Here is a 16,623-nt window from a genome sequence, read left to right on the forward strand (position 1 = left end):
TAAGCCTGAACGTGAGGGAGAAGAGGGGGCATTCAATTTATATTTAATGTTTATAGATACCCAGTTGTTAAGAGTATTCCTACCACAGACTGAGTCACTAGTACCTAGGCTATCAAAGGGGAGTACGTAACCAAAGAGCTCATCAAAGAAACGAATCAGAAAACATCTTAGTCTTTAAAGTTTAACATATCTAATTAGAATCTAATATTTTTAAATGTACTAAAAAGAGAGAAAGGAGGCCAAGCTCAGCGAAATAATTATGTTGCAAGCACTAGCTGCATCCTACTTATAAGTGACTCATTTTCTCCCCCTTAATTCTAGAAGAGGGGGCATGTCTATAACACTTAGATATTGGGCCCTGTACTAGCACTGACTGCATCAAGATCCTGCCTACATCGATCATTAACTGTTCACAAAAAATTCCAAACCAAATGATGATATATTTGGAATGGCAGGGCAAGGGTACAAACATTTGCTCCCTTCTTCCCCCTCTAACCTCCTGCCTCTCTCATAAATACATACATTTGTGTGTATGAGTTCTTTTTTTTTTTTTTTTTATTGTCACCAGGGTATTTCTGGGGCTTGGTACACTCTCTTTGCACAACCATTATGCTATCTACCCCTGCCCACCCTTCTTGAGTTTCTTTTTTTTTCTCTTTTTAAAATTTATTTATTGTATAGACAGCCAGAAATTGAGAGGAAGGGGAGACAGAGATAGAAAGACACCTGCAGCACTGCATTGCCACTTGTGAAGTCTTCCTCCTGCACATGGGGAACGGGGGCTTGACTCCAGGTGCTTGTGCATTGTAACATGCACATTCAACCAGGTGCACCACCACCTCCCCACCCCCTTTTTTCTGTTTTATTGGATAGGACAGAGAGAAATTGAGAGGGGGAGGGGAAGATAGAGAGGGGGAGAGAAAGACAAACACCTGAAGACCTGTTCCACTGTTTGTAAGCGACCTCCCTGCAGTTGGGAAGCCAGGGGCTTGAACTGGATCCTTGCGTGGGTTCCTGTACTTTGTACTATGTGCAGTTAACTCAGTGTGCCGCTCCCTGACCCCCAGTTTAACTCTTTAATAAAGTCACTCTGGGTGGTGGTGCACTTGGTTGAGTGTAGATGTTAAAGTCACCTAAAAGCTCAGTTAGCTTGCTTTCCAGTTATCAGTACAAATGTCCACTGAACAAAAAAAGAAATAAAATTTGGACTACAATTTGTACATCTGTATTACAGTTAGCACTTTTCAAATGTAGTATTTTGCATAGAGGAATTTATGTATTTATTAACATCTTCTTACAAAGAAAGAAAAATCACTCCTGGTGAGTATAGTCAAATTATTGGTGGTTAGGATTGATCCTCAGAAGTTTAGAAAACATAACTCCAGGGTGGAGGGTAGATAGCATAATGGTTATGCAAAGAGACTCTCATACCTGAGGCTCCAAAGTCCTAGGTTCGATCCCCCACACCACCATAAACCAGAGCTCAACAGTGCTCTGGAAAGAAAGAAAGAAAGAAAGAAAGAAAGAAAGGAAGAAAAGAAAACATGACTCCAGAAATATGAAAATGTAGAAATAAGTAGTAGCTAAGTGCTAAGTACAGTTTATCCAGGGTGTCACTGAATTCAGTAAATGGAGTTCATTTAGCTCACACAAAGACCTACTATTGGACTTGGGGTTTGGAAGTTTTGTGAAACAAATAACTTTCTTAGGTCTTTCCTTTTTTTCTTTCCAAGACTTATTTATTATGATAAGAAGGAGAGAGTTGAAAGAACCAGAACATCAATCACTCTGGCACCTGCAATGCCTGGGACTGAACTTAGGACCTCATGCTTCAAAATCCAAAGCACTATCTACTGTGCCCTCGTCTGGGCTTCCTTTTTTTTTTTTTAAGTTTTTATTTATTTATTATTATCTTTATTGGATAAAGACAGCCAGAAATCGAGAGGGAGAGGGATGATAGAGAGGAAGAGAGAGAGAGATGCCTGCAGCCCTGCTTCACTACTGGTAAAGCTTTCTCCCTGCAGGTGGGGACCTGGGGCTCAAACCCTGGTCCTTGTGTATTGTAATATACACATGTTCAACCAGGTGTGCTACCACTCGGCCCCTGGGCTCCCCTTTCTTCCACTCTTCCTTCTTACAGATTTTGTTCCTTTGTTTATACTTAAGAGAGGAGAAAGAAAGACCCAGAGCTCTGGCACATGCAGTGCTGGGGAATGAACTCAGCACCCCAGGCTTATGAGTCCGTGGTCATTGCGCCTCCTGGGTGGTCATGAGTGTTTTCTATTTATTTGTGGCATATATATATATTACAGAAAGAAAGACCAGAGCACTGCTCAACTCTGGCTTATGGTGATGTTGGGGATTGAACCTGGGGTCTCAGAGCCTCTGGCATGTTAAGTTTTTTTTTGTTTTTTTTTTGCAGAACCGTTATGCTGTCTCTCTAGCGTTAGTTTTATTATTTTTTAAAATCATTTCATAGCTCTTTGTTCTCAATGCTTTCATGAGAAGACTTATCAGAAATCACATCAACCTACTTAGAAGGCCTCAGTTGAGCAAGCCATGACTTGCTGTCCCAGAGTCACACTCCCTAACAAATCCAGTGCTCTCCTTCCAAAAGAGGTGCTCCTCAGGATGCCAGCTTAGAAAAAGCACTCAAATGGGAGTGGGCGGTAGCGCAGCGGGGTAAGCGCATGTGGCACAAAGCGCAAGGACCAGTGTAAGGATCCCGGTTTGGGCCCCCGGCTCCCCACTTGCAGGGGAGTCACTTCACAAGCGGTGAAACAGGTCTGCAGGTGTCTCTCCCCCCCTCTGTCTTCCCCTCCTCTCCCCATTTCTTTGTCCTATCCACAACAACAACATCAATAACAATAACAACAATAACTACAACAATAAAACAACAAGGGCAACAAAAGGGAATAAATACACATTTTTTAAAAAAGCAGGGAGTCGGCGGTAGTGCAGTGGGTTAAGCGCAGGTGACGGCAAACGCTAGAAGAAGAAGCGCAGGTGACGCAAAGCGCAAGGACCGGTGTAAAGATCCTGGTTCGAGCCCCCAGCTCCCCACCTGCGGGGGAGTCGCTTCACAGGCAGTGAAGCAGGTCTGCAGGTGTCTGTCTTTCTCTTCCCCTCTCTGTCTTCCCCTCCTCTCTCCATTTCTCTCTGTCCTATCCAACAACGACGACGACATCAATAACAATAATAACTGCAACAACATGAAAAATAAGGGCAAGAAAAGGGAAAATAAATAAATAAACAAATAGAGAGAAAGAAAGAAAGAAAGAAAGAAAGAAAGAAAGAAAGAAAGAAAGAAAGAACACTCAACTGACGTACTTTACAGAGATAAGCAACAGCATCACGTGGCTCTCACAGGCCACCCAGAGCCGAGACACGCTAAGGGCCCAGTACCTCCAACCCTCGACGTCTTCTCCCGTCTTCCTCCAGGTGGCACTGTAGTACTGAGTAATCCGAGTTGTAAAGTTTGGCCGCTCCCGGATGTTGTAGAGCACAGAGAGACACTACCTCCCAAGGATAGAGAGGCATTTCCCCCAAGGGCCGCTCAGGTCGTCGCACGCAGATTTCGTACTTCCGTTTCCGGTTCGTGGCTCCGGAAGTTGCTTTTGAGCTCGCGTGTGGCTGAGTGTGGTCTTTGTGAGTTTCTACCACCATGGCGTACCGTGGCCAGGGCCAGAAAGTGCAGAAGGTGATGGTACAGCCCATCGTATCCTACCAGGAATGTCCGGACCACGAGGTTCGGGAAGGAACAGGAGGCCAGAAGGACTGCAGTGCGGACCCACATCCCATACGCCCCCGGGGCGGCGGGTCGCGGCAAAAAGCGCGCGGAGTTGAGCCGGCGGCGGGAGGCGGGGAGGCAGCGGGCTGGCGGGCGTGGGCGCAGGGGCAGCTTTAGCCTGGTCTGCGGGAAGGCAGGAGGAAGACGGTGGCGCCGTGGAAACTCAGGAGGGTAACAGTTGGGAGGCGGGGGGTCCAGCCCTTTAGGGTCCCCCGGTGAGTATCTAGCTGGGTGAGGAGCGCATCGAGCGCGCTGGGAGCAAAATCCTTGCTCTGCTCGTGTTTGTTCCTTAACGGCCGGTGCAGAACCTCATCTTCAGATACCTGCAAAATGTAAGTTGTTACACTTTGGTAACTTCTCTTCAAGTAAACGGCAGGCTTATTTGCCTGTTTCGTCATCCTGTCTGATGACCTGTTGCAAACTTAGGAACTGATGGTACAGGAGACCGGAGGGGCCTTTGAGGGAGAGGAACACCGAGAAAGCACTAATTTAGCGGGTGAAGTGGCGGGCGGTGATGCCCGCTGTCTGCGGAGAATCGTGCCATGGCTTTGAAAGTGCAGAATCACCTGTCCCAAAAAACAGGCGTCACGGTGGCCTTTGGGCATTGGTACTTTTTGTTAGAGAACAAACGGACCTCTTCCTTCCTCAGTAAACTGAGACCGTCGCCGCCACCTGCTTTCATTGGGGTTATTTTTAGTAGCGTTTGATTTTTGAGTTGTGTTTGACAGTGTTTAAGTTATTTTGGAGAGAAAATGTAGTTCTTGTTCCTATGAGAAATGTTAGTGTTTGACAACACGACTGGAGAGTATTAACTTGAAGCCACTGTAATGTTTAATCAGCAGGCTTTGAGGTCTCTCTCCTAGTTGTTGGTATGAAACATGGAAAAACCGTTGAGAAAAAAGCTGTCTTGGAGCTGAATTTTGCTCCAGTAAGAAGGGGAAAGAAAAAAAAAAGTCAGGTGTTACTGCTTTGTTGCTATGTTGTCACCAACTTTCAGTCTTAAGTATTTTGAAATCCATAATACACCTGAGGAAAATTAATTCATAAGTTTGATAGAGAACTTATTAACTGAAAACGTTTGAGGGCTGTGGAAATAGCATGATGGTTATGCCTGAGACACCAAAGGTCCTGTGATCGCTTCACAACACCATCCACAAGCCAAAGCAGAGTAGTGCTCTAGTTAAAAAAAAAAAAGGTCTGATAGGTATCGATTTCCATTTGTTGGGTGTGGGCAAAATAGTTAAAAACTTTTGGCTCTTAGTAGTTTTTTGGGTGCTATATTTTTCTATTGTTTGACCAAAAGGATTGGGTTTTGCTTGCTTATTTTTACTTGTGTTTTTATGATTACTTCAGAGATCTCGGATTCAAGTGTGGCTTTATGAGCAGGTGAATATGCGGATAGAGGGCTGCATCATTGTAAGTACTTGGGATATGTTTATCTCAGAGCATTTTATTCATTGAAAGCAATTTCAGAGAAAATGGTCAGCTGGGGCAATGTACAAGAAATCAGATACCCAACCCACAGAAAGTTTTTAGGACCTGCCACACTTACTGTTCTGTTGAGAAGTAACTTGATAATTCAAAAAAGGAAGGGTAAATTATTTTCTTAACAACAGTGTGAGTATTTGAAACATAGGACAAAAATAAAATAAAATTGGGGCAGTAAGGATCAACTGATTAGTTCTGGGTTAGGTAACACATGGATCAAGCTAAGTGGGGCAGAATAGTATAAGTAGTGGGGTTTTGCTGTTTCTGATTGGTTGAGTTTTAAATACTAGGGTAGTGGCTGTAGAAGTTAGTTCATACCTATGCACACCAGTGTTCACAGCAAGAGTTTGTAACACCCCACATTTGGAAGCAACCCAAGCTGCCCAGAATGGCAGCTTACAAATGGCTAAGAAATGTGTAGTACATATACCTAATGGAATACTATGTTGCTATTAAAAATGTGGTCATAAAATTTGCTTTATAATGATCAGAACACAAGACATCATATCATGTATCATGTTCAGTGAGCCTAGCCAGATAAAGACCAATACATAATAATCTCACTTGAAGATGGAGCCAAAAACAAAAGCACAGTCTGGGAGACTTTGGTTATGATGAAATTAAAGGACACTTGGAAGGAAGAAAAATGACAGGATGAAGAAATGTTGAGGTCTGGTTGTGTCTGTGTATTAAAAACTATACTGTAAATCATTAATCCCCGAATAAAATAAAGATAGTTATATAGTGTCCTTGGAGGTGAAACAGAATAAAATGCTGGAATGTCAAAAAAAAAAGTTCATATATATGTATATAATCTATACCGGGCAGGTTATAAGAGACAGGGAAAAGATGAGTCTTTGGCATAGTTGATGAAGTACTCAGAATGAAAGTAATTAAGAGTATATTCTGGCATCTTTTGTGATTTAAGAAGAAACTCCTGGTGGGAGGTGGTGATTCAGCTGGAAGGTCACCAAGGGGGATGTGTTTCTCAATTGGCATTTCTTTATGTAGATCATTTAGATGGCTTGGTTATGATCTTGCTTGAAGATGACACTCAACTGGCTTATTTTTCTAGGGTTTTGACGAATATATGAACCTCGTTTTAGATGACGCAGAAGAAATTCATTCCAAAACAAAATCAAGAAAGCAGCTGGGTAAGAATATAGGTGGCTTGGGACCAGTCAGTAGCGCACCTAGTTAAGCGCACACCTTACAGTACACATAGACCCAGGTTCAAGCCCCTGGTCACCCCCTGCAGGGGGAAAGCTTCACAAGGGGTGAAACAGGGTTGCAGGTGTCTCTCTGTCTCTTTCCCTCTCTATTTCTCTCTCCCCTCTAAAGGTTTCTGTGTCTATCCAAAAATAAATAGATAAATATTTTTTAAAAACTTTCAAAAGAAAGAATATAGATGGTTTTATAGAGTCAGATTTTTTTTTTTTTTAAATCAAAGCACTGCTCAGCTCTGGTTTACTGCGGTGTGGGAGATTGAACCTGGGACTTTGAAGCCCTAGGCATGAAAGTCTCTTTGCAACCATTATGCTATCTACCCCTGCCCTATAGAGTCAGAAGTTTTTATTCACATATAGAATTTCCATCTCTGGGTATTTTCAGACTTTTGTATATTTGGGGGGCCCAACCATTAAATACAATACTTTAATGTCTCAAGACTTGGTTCAAGGCTCTCTTGCCCCTTGATATCCTCTTCTTAGGCACTTACCACCATACTTTTAATTAAATCGATGCATTAACTGCCAGCTTCACCTCTGCTGCCCTGCACCACCTCTGTTTGGAGCCTATTCCATATTTCCATTTGAGCATTTTAATGTCTTGAAGGCTTCTCAAAATTAACATCACAGCTCATTCTTAGTTTCCACCCCTCACAGTGACATTTTAGAACTATCTTAGTGTTCCTTGCCTTATTGGTAACACTGGTTTCCATCCAGCTTATGAACAGGTTTCTCTGTAACTGGGTGCCTGACCCCCCTCCAGTTGCTGTCTGAACTGCAGTCATTGTAGAAGTACCACATGCGGGGAGCCGGGTGGTGGCGCAGAGGGTTAAGTGCACGTGGCGCGAAGCGCAAGGACCGCCATTAGGATCCTGATTCGATCCCCAGCACCCTACCTGCAGGGGGTTTGCTTCACAGGTGGTGAAGCAAGTCTGCAGGTGTCTATCTTCATCTCCCCCTCTCTGTCTTTCCCTCCTCTCTCCATTTCTCTCTGTCCTATCAACAGTGACAGCAATAACAACGATAAACAACAAGGGCAACAAAAGGGAAAAATAAAGATATTAAAAAATTAAAAAAAAAAAAGTACCATCACATGCCGGCAGGATAGCTCACTTGAATAGTGCACCTGCTTTGCCGCGTGCACAGCCCAGGCTTGAGTCCAGCTCCCACCATGGAGCAAACTGGTGCTATGGTTGTGGTGTGTCTCCCTTTCCCTCTCTCTGCCTCTCTGTATATGAAAGTCATCCTAAAGCAGTGGCCAAAAACCAGTTTGCCCAAGTGTGCCAGTTTGGCCTTGATGTCGTTTTCTTAAAGACCTTTGGCCCTTTACTTCCGACACCATCTCCCTGCTCATTCTGCTCATTCTGCATCACTCTGCTTCGGGTCCTGAGATTCATCGGTGCATTTCTTGTCTTAACTGTCCGAGTCTGCACATTGACCCTTTCATAAACTTTTGTGTACACTGTCTTTAGGGCTCAAGTCATTGTCACTTTCATCAAAGTTTGGTTTTGCTTGTGGTAGAAAGGGGGTGGGGTAGAGCTAGCTCTATGAGTTTGTACTAAGACATTTTTTGTTGATGTTACTTTACCCACTGGACCAGGGATCCATAAATTGCATGAATCTTGTCTTATTTCTCAGTGCCTAGCTTAGTGTTTGCCAGTAGAAACTCAAAAGGTTTTTTTAAATTCTATTTTAAGATTTATTGATTTAGTGAGAGACAAACTTGAGGGCACTGCTTTGTGAATCCTGCGCTCATACATGCAAAGCATACCGTAATATACACTAAGCTGCCTCCCCAGCCACTGGGTGTGTTTTACTTTTCCTCCAAGAAATAGAAGTACAGGTCTGTGGAATAGTTTACGTGGATAGTGTGCGGTCTGGCCCTCAGAGCATCGAAGGAAGCTTTGGTGCTGTGGGGTGTGTGTGTTTCCCTGTCTTGTCTGCTGGGATTTTTTTCTTTTTTAAATTTTATTTACGAGAGACTGTTGGAGAGGGAGGGAGGGAATACAGCACACTACGGCGTATAATGTCTCAGATCGAACTTGACCTCATGCCTGAGAGTACAATGCTGTATGTACTGTGCCCCCTCCTCAGCTGCTGGATGCGATTCCGTTCTGTTGCCAGCAGGATTATCAGTGGGGGTCAGTGCCTACAGTATAAATCTACTGCTCCCTGTGGCCTCTTTTTTTCATTTTCTCTTTTTGGATAGAGACAGAAATTGAGAGGGAAAAGAGAGATAGAGAAGAGATAGGGAAAGAGACCACCCCTGCAGCACTGCTTAAACCTAGATCCATGGAAAATAGGTTCCAAGAAGTATAGTTTGTGTTGCTGTGTGGCTGTTTTTGATGAGAACTGGAATTCTTCAAATTCAAACATGGCTTTCCAGAGAGGGCAAACTAGCCTTATGGTCGGTAGCATATCTGGTTGATTGCACACATTATTACCATGTGCAAGGACCTGGGTTCAAGCCCCCAGTCCCCACTTGCAGGAAACTTATTAAGCAATGAAGCAGTGCTACAGGTCTCTCTTTTTTGTCTCTTCCTCTATCGTCCCTTCTCTCAAGTTCTCTTGGTCCTATCAAATCAAAAGAGCAGGTTTTTGTTTTGTTTTGTTTTTTAAATTTATGAGAGAAAGAACCAGAGTAGCTCTCTGGCACAAGGGATATCAGCAATCAAACTCAGAACCTCATGCTTTGGGAATCCAGCAGTTTATTCATTGTACCACCTCTAGGACTCGTGCTGCTTTATAAATCATTTTCAAGGTGTTGAGATCCCCTTTGTGGGGGACAGAGTGGGGCTTTACTGGGGCTTCACCACCCTAGGTGGACTCTTAGAGAAAGGGAGAAAGATACCACAGCACCGAAGCTTCCTCCAGTGCGCTGGGGGCCAGGCTTCATCTGGGGCATGTAAATGGCAAAGCAGATAGACTTACCCAGGTGAGCTCTCTTGCCGGACCAGTGTTGACTTCTGGATGGTTTCTTTCCTTTCCTTTTCTTTTTCTTTTTTTTTTTATTGTTGTTGTAGTTATTGTTGTTAGGTGGGAGAGAGAGGGAGAGAGAAAGATAGACACCTGCAGACCTGATATTTACTGCCTGTGAAGTGACTTCCTGCAGGTGGGGAGCCGGTGGCTCAAACCGGCATATTTAACGCCAGTCCTTGCAATTCGCGCCATGTGCACTTAACCCGCTAAGCTACCACCCGACCCCTCCTAATGGCTTCTATGAAACCTGGCAGGCTGGGCTCTGGCACACCTGCTTAAGCACACACATTGTCATATAAGAGGACTTGAACTCAAGGTCCCAGGTCCCATAAAGGGGAAGCAGTGCAAGTGAATGGCTCTCTTTCCCTCTGTTCCCCTTGATTTCTCTCTACCCAATTAAAATTTTTTAATTGGGGGGAAAAAAAGACCTGATGATGTGAAACGGTCTAAACACATTTATTATCATTTAGCACTTGCTAATTTTTATTTTATTTATTTATTACCAGAGCACTTCTCAGCTCTGGCTTATGGTGGTGCGGAAGATTGAACCTGGGACTTTGGAGCCTCAGGCACAAGAGTCTCTTTGCATAACCACTATGCTATCTACCCCCTTTTATATGTACTTCTTTTCTTTTAATATTTATTCCCTTTTTTTGCCCTTGTTGGCTTTCTGTTGTTGTAGTTATTATTGTTATTGATGTCATCGTTGTTGGATAGGACAGAGAGAAATGGAGAGAGGAGAGGAAGACAGAGATGGGGAGAGAAAGATAGACATCTGCAGACCTGCTTCACCCCTTGTGAAGTGACTCCTCTGCAGGTGGGGAGCCGGGGGCTCGAACCGGGATCCTTATACTGGTCCTTGAGCTTTGCACCATGTGCCCTTAACCCGCTGCGCCTACCACCTGGCTCCCTTATATGTACTTCTTACAGAAGAATGTTCTCTGCTCAGTTGTTGAGTAAAACTTTACAACAAGTTTGTTTATTGTAGTGGAAGTCTTTGTGAGCTTTTGTTTTGTTTTGTTTTTCTTTGAGGGTTATCACTGGACTGAGAGACAAATCCACCACCCCTGGCAGCCACTCCCCCTCCCCCCTTTCTTTATGAAACAGAGAAATGGAGAAGGGTGGAGGAGATAGAGGGAAAAAAAATTGCATTACTACTTGCGAGGCTTCCCCCTGCAGGTGGGAACTGGGGCCTTGAACCTTGAGCAATGTAATAGTTTGCTTAACCAGGCATGCCATCTCCCAGCCCATAGGATGAGAAAAAAAAATAACACACTTTATTAGTGATTTATAAGATTTTAAACTAATAAGGTGTAGTGGTCAGGGAGATGGTACAGTGGATAAAAGCACTGGGCCCTCGAGCATGAGGTCCTGAGTCAGTCCCCAGCAGCACATGTAGCAGAGGGATGTCTGGCTCTTTCTCTCCTACTTTTCTCATTAAAAAATAAAATCTTTTTTTTAAGAAAAATAAACTAATAAGGGTAAAATTCCACCCCATTCCCACCACCAAAGTTCTGTGCACCCACCCACCTTCAACAATACCCATCATAGTTATCCTAAGGTCATAGATGAATTGGTTTATATTTTCCCCCCTTATTTTCAAGTTCATGTGTTTCAGTTCTCTGTATATCCCACTTACGAATGACATCAGGATGAAATGTCCAGTGTGCCGAATTCTAAACTGGCAATATAGTATACTTGTCTCTAAAGCTCACACACAGCTCTTTTCCAAACTTCAGTAAGCTCCAAACATTAGGAAATGTTGGTTTGTACCTATTCAGTTGACTTGGTCTACAGACACTGTACTTTTCATAAAATAGAATTCCTGCCTTCCTCATGCTGTTGTTGTAGTGTAGTTAGTGTCCGCAGGCTGTCAGTATTTGGGTATTTGAAACTGTTCATAGACTTTCACAAGAGACAAGGCATCTTCAGAAATGTTCAAGAATGACCCAAAGATTGAAAGCAAAAAGGTTGTGGTATTGTTGTCTGGGTGGCCATTAATGTATCTGTTTTTTGATTTTGTGTTACAGGTCGGATCATGTTAAAAGGAGATAATATCACTCTGCTGCAAAGTGTCTCCAACTAAAAATGATGGATGAAGTGAGAAATGGTTGAGAAAGCAGTACATTCACTTCTGTTTTTTTTTTTTTTATGTGTGTTGTAGGGCATGTGCTTCTAAAACGTTTGTTCATATTGTTTTGATTACCCTGTTATTAACCAGATGACAATAAATGCTGTGGGGATGTTTTTATTTAAAAATTTACGTCGTTTCTTTCTATCCAGTGGTAGAGACCTTTTGCACAGTGATGTGATTCACTGTTGGTATTTATTTTAAAATTTTAGGGAGGGTGACTGCTACCCATAGCATTTGCTTTTTATAAAACTTGACTTGTAGATTTTTAAGGCAGAGTAGGAATTTTACTTGAGGAAATTTTTCTGGTACTGTGTGGCATAGAAAGGGAGACATTACAAAAACAAAGGATATCACACTGAGATGTCTTCTCATTGGTGCTGATTGTGATGCTAGAACACAAAAGAGTTTCTAGCCACGATGCGCAGGACATTTGAACTTCAGTAGTGACACTGTGTTTGAGAATCCCTTTGTCACCAATGTCAGAAGCATTTGAATAAAGTGCCTTAAAAGTGTATATATATATATGTATATATATATATATATATATATTAATATTTATTTACTCCCTTTTGTTGCCCTTGTTTTATTGTTATTATTATTGTTGTCGTCATTGAATAGGACAGAGAGAGATGGAAAGAGAAGGGGAAGACGGTGAGAGAAAGATAGATACCTGCAAACCTGCTTCACCGCTCGTGAAACGACCCCCCTGCAGGCGGGGAGCCGGGGGCTCGAAGTGGGATGCTTAATGCTGGTCCTTACGCTTTGCACCACCTGTTTGCTACCGCCCAACTCCCAAAAGTATAAATCTAAGATTTGACAGAGACACCTTGTGAGGTTTTTTTTTTTTTTTTAATATTTATTTATTTTCCCTTTGTTTTTGCCCTTGTTTTATTGTTGTAGTCATTGTTGTAGTTATTATTGTTGTTATTGATGCCTTCGTTGTTGGATAGGACAGAGAGAAATGGAGAGAGGAGGGGGAGACAGGGAGAGAGAAAGATAGACGCCTGCAGACCTGCTTCACCGCTTGTGAAGTGACACCCCTGCAGGTGGGGAGCTAGGGGCTTGAATCGAGACCCTTATGCCGGTCCTTGTGCTTTGTGCCACTTGCACTTAACCGCTGTGCTACCTAACTCCCACCTTGTGAGTTTTGTAGCCTGAAAATAGCCACAAAGGCCACTGGTAAATTGTTGGGAAGAATGCTTGTATACTAATCGAAGAAACACCTATTTTTCTTACCTGTATGGGTTTTAGCTTCTCCCTCAGAAATTGTCTGTTTCTTAAATCCTGCGGACAACCTCACTTCCCCCAACACCTCAGGTTCTGTTAGGTAGCTATTGAATATTTGCTAGGTGCAAAGTTGAATAGATACAGTGAAATGCACTAAAAAAAAAAATACCTTCAGTGCCACATGTTAAGTGCCGTTTAAATTGGCACCTGAAAGATAAATACAGCTAACCTTATGTTCTGGTAGTAAGCATTATTATTGTTTAAGATTCTACTTAATTTAACACGAGAGTGAGAACACAAACCTGAGTATTACTCTGGCACATGGGTTATCAAGGCTCAAACTGAAGGCCTCACGCTTCTAAGTTCAGTGCTTGTTTGCTGTGCCAACTCATAGATCCAGTGTTAATAAGGATGGGTATGGAAGGACCAAACATCTATTTCCTGCTTTTCACGTGCCTAAGAAGGTGTGATAGAGCTCTTCTTTCAAACTGAGTAAAAGAAGCCTTTTGAGATAGATGTATAGGTTAGTAAAAACCATTCTGAAATGGTTTAGAGCATTATCTTCTATCTGGATTTTTGCCTTTAGTTTGAAATCAAAAGGCAGTTTATCTCTGATTGTTGATGGTGCAATTCCTGCTGCATGATCTTCCCAGCTCACTTTAGTTCTTTTAAGATGCTTGAGCTTAAAACTCACCAAACCTGCAATAGCACGTAAAGACGACACTGGGTAGCAGAGAGAGTTGCAGCCCTGAGACTGCTTTAGCCTTTCTTGTGAAGAGATGTTAGCATTTTTAGAGCAGAGCAAAGACCTCCCTGCAGCTTTCTTGGCACCAGAATCGCTAGGAAGAAGAATAAAAGCTGGAGCAGTATAATCCCTAAGAAAACCTGCAGGACATTTTTCCATTTCCCTCGGTGGCCTTTCTGACCTGTCTGCCCTGTGTAAGCAAAGCTTTGCCTGCTGTGGCTTAACTCTGAATGGATCAAGACATGGAAGGTTCTATTTTAGAGCAGATGTTGATAGTGAGAAGGAAGGTATAGTGAACTCTTAGAATTGAGCTCTGCTTGTTTTCCTGTTCTATTGGAGCCTGCGGTGTTTTCTTTTTAAGTGGTACTTTTCCACAATCTGTAGATCTTTGCCAGCCAGAAATTTGTATTATAGGAGGCATTGCTCTCTGCTTCATTGAAGTCATTAAAGCATGCTGCTGGGTGACTGTTCTTGTTGGCAGCCCTTGGAATGTGAGCAATTATTTTCGGGAATGATTGATTCGGACAGGGGTCTTGCTAACCACCCACTGACTCTCTTGTAACATTCTTGAACGGGAAGTGCTGAAAAGCAAGGCCTGATGTTCTATTAGCAAATAAAGAGAAAGATGGCAGCTATTTGGAAACCCTAGGCTTTTGTGTTGGAGGCACCAGCTCTTGTCATTACAATCATGTTTGTCATATTTATAGGATAAGATCGAAACCGTGTCTTAATTTGGATTAAGGAGTGGCAGGCCAGGAAGCTCCTGGGGTGAGCTTAATAGACGGTGTCTCATGTTAACTGGATAATGAGGGGACTCTTCCTTAATTAAAACTTTTTCAACTAGCTGTAATCATGGCATGCTTTTGTGAAGAAACAGTTTAGTAGGACTTTTCCTTTATTGTTATTACTATTATTTTACCAGAACACTGCTCAGCTCTGGCTTATCAGGTGGTTCGGGGGATTCAACATGGGACTTTCAAGCCCCACACATTGAATGTCTTTTTGTGTAACCATTGAGCCTACCTGGTAAGACATGAGAATTTAAATCTATCAGTACCTAGAATTAAAAGATATTCAGTGGGATTTGTGAATTAAAAAAATATGTATTAGCTTACTACATGGTTGTGCTTTTGTAACAGCACTGATGGGATCTAAGAAAGTAAGGGACAATTCTGGGTGAAATCTTAGTGGACTACTTTATATCACAACAGGTGGGGGGGGGGGGTTTGAGCCCCTACAGTAGAACAGGATGAGGATTTGGTGGAGGGTGAAGTGTTCTGACACCTGTCTTGAAGAAATGTGCCATGTGATAACAGACCTGTCAAGCAGCATTACCTCAAAGTGGTACTGAAGTTTTAAAAAAATGACCTGTAGAGAGTCCGGCCGTAGCACATCTGGTAAAGTGCACGTGGTGCGAAGTGCAGGGACCGGCTAAGGATCCGGTTTGAGTCCCTGGCTCCCCACCTACAGGGAAGTCGCTTCACAAGCGGTGAAGCAGGTCTGCAGGTGTCTTTTCTGTCCCCCTCTCTGTCTTCCCCTCCTTTCTCCATTTCTCTTTGTCCTACACAACACCACCACCAATAACAATAACTACAACAACTATAAAGAACAACAAGGGCAACAAAAGGGAAAATAAAAGGGAGTCGGGCAGTAGCACAGCGGGTTAAGTGCACGTGATGCAAAGCGCAAGGACCTGTGTAAGGATCCTGATTCGACCCCCCCCGGCTCCCCACCTGCAGGGGGTTCACTTCACAAGCGTTGAAGCAGGTCTGCAGGTGTCTTTCCCCTTTTCTGTCTTCCTCTCCCCATTTCTCTAAAAAAAATTAGTTAAAAATATTTTTTAAAACCCGTTAATGGTCAACAGACAAGCAATTACAGGAAAATATAAAGTGGAAAACAAAATTCCTTTTCTCATCAGTATTCTCTGTAAGAACCACTCTCAAAAATTAGGCCTCACCATAAAAACTGAGCAGTACTCTTGTTTTTAGAAAAGGAAAAAGTTAACTTTCTTCAAAAATGTAGTTGTGCAGGGCTGGGTGGTGGTGTACCTGATTGAGCGTAATGAGAGGAGAGAGAGAGAACCAGAATATCACACTGCTTGAGAGTTTGATGCTTTCTTTACAAAAGGCACCATCTCCCAGACCCCTATGCAAGACATTCATCAACCTGAGGCTCTGAGGTCCCAGGTTCAATCTCCAGCACCACCATAAGCCAAAACTGATCACTAGTCTGCTCGTTGTCTTCTCTTACTTCTCTCTTCCCTTCATTAAAATAAAATATTAAGAAAATAAAAGTAAAAAGCTAAAATGTGAAATCCAGAAGTATTTATTTACTCATGCATTGGGGAGGGGCCTATCATGGAGCCTTGTGTGTATGCGGTGTTTCCACCTGGGTGGGGGTTACTGTTTTCACTGAAATTGAAAGGAAGAGAGCACACCAGTGGAGCTTCCTCGGTGCCACATATGCACTGAGCCTTTTCTCTCTTCCACTATTGGCCATTCCACTGGGCCCAGAGGACTCTTGCCCTCTTCCCAACCCCCATCTCAGAGAAAGAAAAAGATTGATTAGAAACACCACAACATGGGTGTCTGGCGGTAGCACAGTGGGTTATGCGCACCTAGCGCAAGGACCGGGCTAAGGATCCCGGTTCGGGGGAGTCGGGCTGTAGCGCAGCGGGTTAAGCGCAGGTGGGGCAAAGCACAAGGACCGGCATAAGCATCCCGGTTCGAACCCTGGCTCCCCACCTGCAGGGGAGTCGCATCACAGGCGGTGAAGCACGTCTGCAGGTGTCTGTCTTTCTCTCCCCCTCTGTCTTCCCCTCCTCTCTCCGTTTCTCTCTGTCCTATCCAACAACGACGACAACAACAATAATAACTACAACAATAAAACAACAAGGGCAACAAAAGGGGATAAATAAATAAAATAAAATATTAAAAAAAAAAAAAAGGATCCCGGTTCAAGCCCTGGCTCCCCACCTGCAGGGGAGTCGCTTCACAGGGGGTGAAGCAGGTTTGCAGGTGTCTCTCCCCCTCTC

At 43.3% G+C, this 16,623-nt stretch overlaps 1 protein-coding gene across 5 annotated transcripts; it reads left to right on the top strand.

Annotated features, from left to right (window-relative positions):
• The first annotated feature begins 3,587 nt into the window (after positions 1-3,587).
• SNRPE (small nuclear ribonucleoprotein polypeptide E) lies at positions 3,588-12,128 on the top strand. Of its 5 annotated transcripts, none has more exons than XR_009546326.1 (5): positions 3,588-3,748; positions 5,144-5,206; positions 6,354-6,432; positions 10,516-10,693; positions 11,514-12,128. XR_009546326.1 is itself a non-coding variant. In XM_007522123.3 (5 exons), the coding sequence occupies exons 1-5, from the start codon at positions 3,665-3,667 to the stop codon at positions 11,567-11,569; spliced, it is 279 nt and encodes a 92-aa protein (XP_007522185.1). In that variant the 5' UTR covers positions 3,589-3,664; the 3' UTR covers positions 11,570-12,128. The 5 variants fall into 5 exon arrangements, 4 of the variants coding, with proteins under 4 accessions (XP_007522185.1, XP_060034613.1, XP_060034614.1 ...); XM_007522123.3 differs by lacking the exon at positions 10,516-10,693 and adding an exon at positions 4,096-4,122 and having other exon boundaries at positions 3,589-3,718; XM_060178630.1 differs by lacking the exon at positions 10,516-10,693 and having other exon boundaries at positions 3,589-3,748.
• Positions 12,129-16,623: the final 4,495 nt, after the last annotated feature.

The sequence above is a fragment of the Erinaceus europaeus genome, chromosome 19 (genome assembly GCF_950295315.1).
Source record: "Erinaceus europaeus chromosome 19, mEriEur2.1, whole genome shotgun sequence".
Lineage (NCBI taxonomy): Eukaryota > Metazoa > Chordata > Mammalia > Eulipotyphla > Erinaceidae > Erinaceus > Erinaceus europaeus.